Genomic DNA, 4,057 nt, shown 5'->3' with positions numbered 1-4,057 from the left:
GACCATATGGGGGTCTTCATTTGGGGGCCCCTGTATGCCATGTGCTTGGGTACACATATACATATTAGGCATCAAACTGTTCAGAGGACCCCAGGCTTTCATATTTGGGGTGTTTTACATTGATACCTAATGATTTGTGGGAGATATGATTCTGTAGATTGGAAGCTTTGAGGTCATTTTTCAAAACAATTCACCAATTTCTATAAAACATTATAACTTTAGGAAACAATTGCAACTTGGTAGTTTGGAGTACAACAATATATTTACCCATTTTTGATTCACCAGAATTTGTTCTTTCTAATAATGGGTAGTTTTCTAGGGTAAACCTACTGTTAGTGGAATGTTTGGCCATGAAATCAGAAGTATGCCGTTTGGGGACCGGTGCTTTGGAAATTTGGTAGTGTACTGCTTGTAGATTTTGATCTATACAAGTGAGAAAACTCCATAAAACTATATATATTTGGTATTGTCGCGTTCAGGAGACATAGACCTTTCCAAATAGGCTGTGTTCTCATACATAAAGTAAATGATGTTTCTGATATATGTGATTGTTCTTTGTGAAACATGATTTTTTTCATTTTATTGGAAGCCTATATTTTTTTTTTTACAGAAGTAGAATTACAATTCTTGCATATTTTGAAAGTTCAGGTTGTCCTGAAAAAAACAATATATTGTTTTGCTGGGTAAACTAAGAGACCGCCCCAGGAAAGGCCCTTAAAGTGAAAGAGTGCAAAATATCTAAAAACTGCTTGGCAGTAGATGTTCGCATCTAGGACAAAACGGCTGGCAGGGAAAGGGTTTCTTCAACGGGTTAAACAGTGGCTGGAGAGGACACGCTACCAGAATCAGTCTTCAGGCAGTGAAGCAGCTGTTATAAAGGTGAAGGCTGAAAGACAGTACATCGTTGTCCTCCAAGAAGCTAAAGAGATGTGGTTTGACACCTTTTTTAGAAGAGTCCGACCAATGTTTGTCAAGAGGAGCTTGAAAGTAGTAAATGGATATTATTTTGTCTCCAGTAAAGGACATAAAATCCAGAACCCAACAACCGATGTCCACAGATTCCAAGAAAAGTAAGTTATTTTATTTACTGTCAATATAGTCTTTAATGCCCATTATCATTTGATAACATTATTATGGTTATACAAATGTAACAACTAATATGTTCTTTACCCTGTAGGTTTGATGCTTGTTTGGCCAGCGGACAGGAAACACAGGAAATTTTTATAAAATTCATCTGTGACAGCAGCTTGAGAGACCAGGAGCTCATTGAAAGATATCTGAAGGCAGATTCAAGTCTGAATGAGAGCATCATCAACAAGCATATACGTGCTGCCATAAGCGTGAGTGAGCTGCAGAGGACATGGGCCGAACCTTCACACTCAAGGTTAGTTTAGCTAATGGAGTACGCATCATCATTGGCAGTAGCTTTTATAGTTGTTGATGTCTTGTTAAGTTGTTATTCTTATTACTCAACTTTTCTCTCATTACCTCTACACATGCTCACATTCAAGACTTTCCAAGGGCTGCACCCATCCTCTGGAAATCTCTCCCACGGTCTGTCCAAATTTCTCCCAACCTTTCTGCTTTCAAAAAATCTCTTAAAATGCACATATTTAGAGAAGCCTACCTTCACTATTAACTACACAATGCAATACCACATACAGTACCACATCTCTCACCCACTTAACTCTGATCTTGCCCACTCCCACACCTTGTGTATCATTCATTTCCCTTTAGATTGAAAGCTCTTTCTGCACAGAGCCTTCCTCACCTTCTGTACCACTATTTATTGTGATGTATGTAACTCCATATTTATTGTGATGTATGTTACTCCATATGTTCTATGTATGTAATTCATGTGATTTAGTTGTATAATCACATTTACGTTACAGCGCTACAAAATATGTTGGCACTATAGAAATACATGTTAATAATAATAATAATAATTCTTATATAACGTAAACTTGATTTTGCTTTTCAGAGAGGGAGAACATCCAACACACCAAAACAACCCATCAGAAAAAGAATTATCATACAAGAACATAGAGGACAAATTTCCAGTGGGCCCTGACACCAATGGCCCAACACTGAAACAATGCCAGGCAGTTTCAGAATTACACGGGAGATACTGCTACAACAGATGGAGGAGGCAGCAGAAACAGATCCGTATGGATGTCATCATTGGTAAGATTCATTCAAGTGTCTTTGTGTCATTTTCTAAGAGTCTTTTTGCTGCAATGGTACTAACCTTTTTTCTTTCATTTTATTTAAGCACATTACAAGCATGAAAAGCCAACCCCCAGCCAAGTCCAGAGCTACCTGAATCGGCAAGGGTGGCTTAAACAAGCCCCAACTGTGGAGGACATCCTGCTGCACTGGGAGGCCAGTGAAAAGCTGAAAAGTGATGCCACAGACAGAAGAATACAACGTCTTATCAACACTCAGCAGTGGCCAGGATTGGCTGTTGTGGATGACCCAGTCAAAGGAGAAAAAGTTGTGACTCTCCAGGACTTTAAAAAAGGTGACTACATTTGTGACTACCATGGGCCGGTCATTTCTGCAAAGGAAGGGGAACGGCTGATGAGGTCGGTGGAGCAGAATGAAATGGGATACTTATTTTTCTTCTTGGACAGAGGGAATAAAATACTCTGTATCGATGCCCAGAATGTCCCTTGCTCCTGTCATAGTGACCTACCGACAACTTATGGGAGGAAAATTAACCATTCCTGTAAAAGGCCAAACCTCAGACCCACGGTCAAATATTTCTCAAATGACAACAGACCGTACATGTGCACGAACTTTGGCATGCAGGACTTTGCACTTTTTGGCACATCATTCAAGAATCTAAACAGATTGAACACTCTTTACAACAGTTCCATTCCTAAGTAACATTCATCTTTACAGTTAAATTTTAAAACTGAACTATTTATTTGTTGCTAAAATAATTATTTGTTTGCAGTTTAATTTTCATGGAATAAATTTTGATTATATCTTCAACTTTTTTGAGCATGGGTATATGTGTCTATTAAATATTTATGTAAATGGTCTGAAGCTTGATGTGATCAGACGTGCGTGGCAGAGCTCCTCTCCCTGAGCCCTGGTTATTCTGAATTAGGCTACTGATCCCCTACCAACTACGGCTCCAGACGAAGTTGGTAGGGTCGATTATGGGTCAGAATAGAGCCCAGAAACGGTCGTCAGCGGCGCCAGTGAAGCTGGGGAAATATGCCCGCGAGGAGAGGCAAGATGGCGGCGGCTCTGAACCCAGTGCCCCCTCCTCGCCTATCCCACCGGCCGAGGATGAAACTACACTGCTTGACATCCTGCAAGAAAAAGAAGCATCTACAGAGGCGAGCGCAACTCTAATCAATGCCAAAACCGACGAGATCAAATTGGATCTGTCCATTATAAGGCAAGACCTGCAGAAACTTCGGGAATGGACATCTGAAGCAGAGAGGTGGGTGAGCACGCTGGAGGATCTGTGTGCCCCTCTACCGGAGCAGATGCGGGAGGTCCAGAAACATGCTAACAACTCCGCCAAAGCGGACGATCTGGAAAACCGTCTCCGCCGTAACAACCTCCTGTTTTTGGGCTTTGCAGAGAAGGTGGAGGGTGCCAAACCTGAGGCCTTCCTTGAGACCTGGCTGGAGGAGGTGTTTGGGCGCGAAAACCTGTCATCGGCATTCGCAGTGGAGAGAGCCCACCGGATCCCTACAAGACCAGCCCCTCCGGGCGCCCCGCCGAGGCATCTCATCGCCAGACTACTGAATGCCAGAGACCGCGACGCGATTCTCACAATGGCGCGCACGAAGGAGGCCATTCGGTTCCAGTCGGACTACTCAGCTGAAGTTGAGCGGCAGCGGGCGAAGTTCCTGGATGTCAAAAAGCGGATGAAAGCAGCCAAGATGATTTATGCGATGCTTTATCCTGCTCGCCTGCGGATTACAATTAATGGCACGTCACATTTCTTCACATCCCCGAGGGAGGCCGATGCATGGATGGATGCCAACAATATACCACCACTACAGCTTCACTGAGGTCCCGGTGTGGGTAAGAT

At 42.6% G+C, this 4,057-nt stretch overlaps 1 protein-coding gene across 1 annotated transcript; it reads left to right on the top strand.

The window, feature by feature from the left end:
* The first annotated feature begins 724 nt into the window (after positions 1-724).
* On the top strand, positions 725-2,956 carry LOC108710183 (N-lysine methyltransferase KMT5A-B-like). Its single transcript, XM_041585999.1, has 3 exons — positions 725-1,384; positions 1,982-2,184; positions 2,273-2,956. Exons 2-3 carry the CDS (start codon positions 2,169-2,171, stop codon positions 2,887-2,889), a joined length of 633 nt encoding a protein of 210 aa, XP_041441933.1. The 5' UTR covers positions 725-1,384; positions 1,982-2,168; the 3' UTR covers positions 2,890-2,956.
* Positions 2,957-4,057: the final 1,101 nt, after the last annotated feature.

Source organism: Xenopus laevis, chromosome 3L (assembly GCF_017654675.1).
Source record: "Xenopus laevis strain J_2021 chromosome 3L, Xenopus_laevis_v10.1, whole genome shotgun sequence".
NCBI lineage: Eukaryota > Metazoa > Chordata > Amphibia > Anura > Pipidae > Xenopus > Xenopus laevis.
The sequence above is the reverse complement of the archived record's forward strand: the minus strand, read 5'-3'. Positions and strand labels throughout refer to the sequence as shown.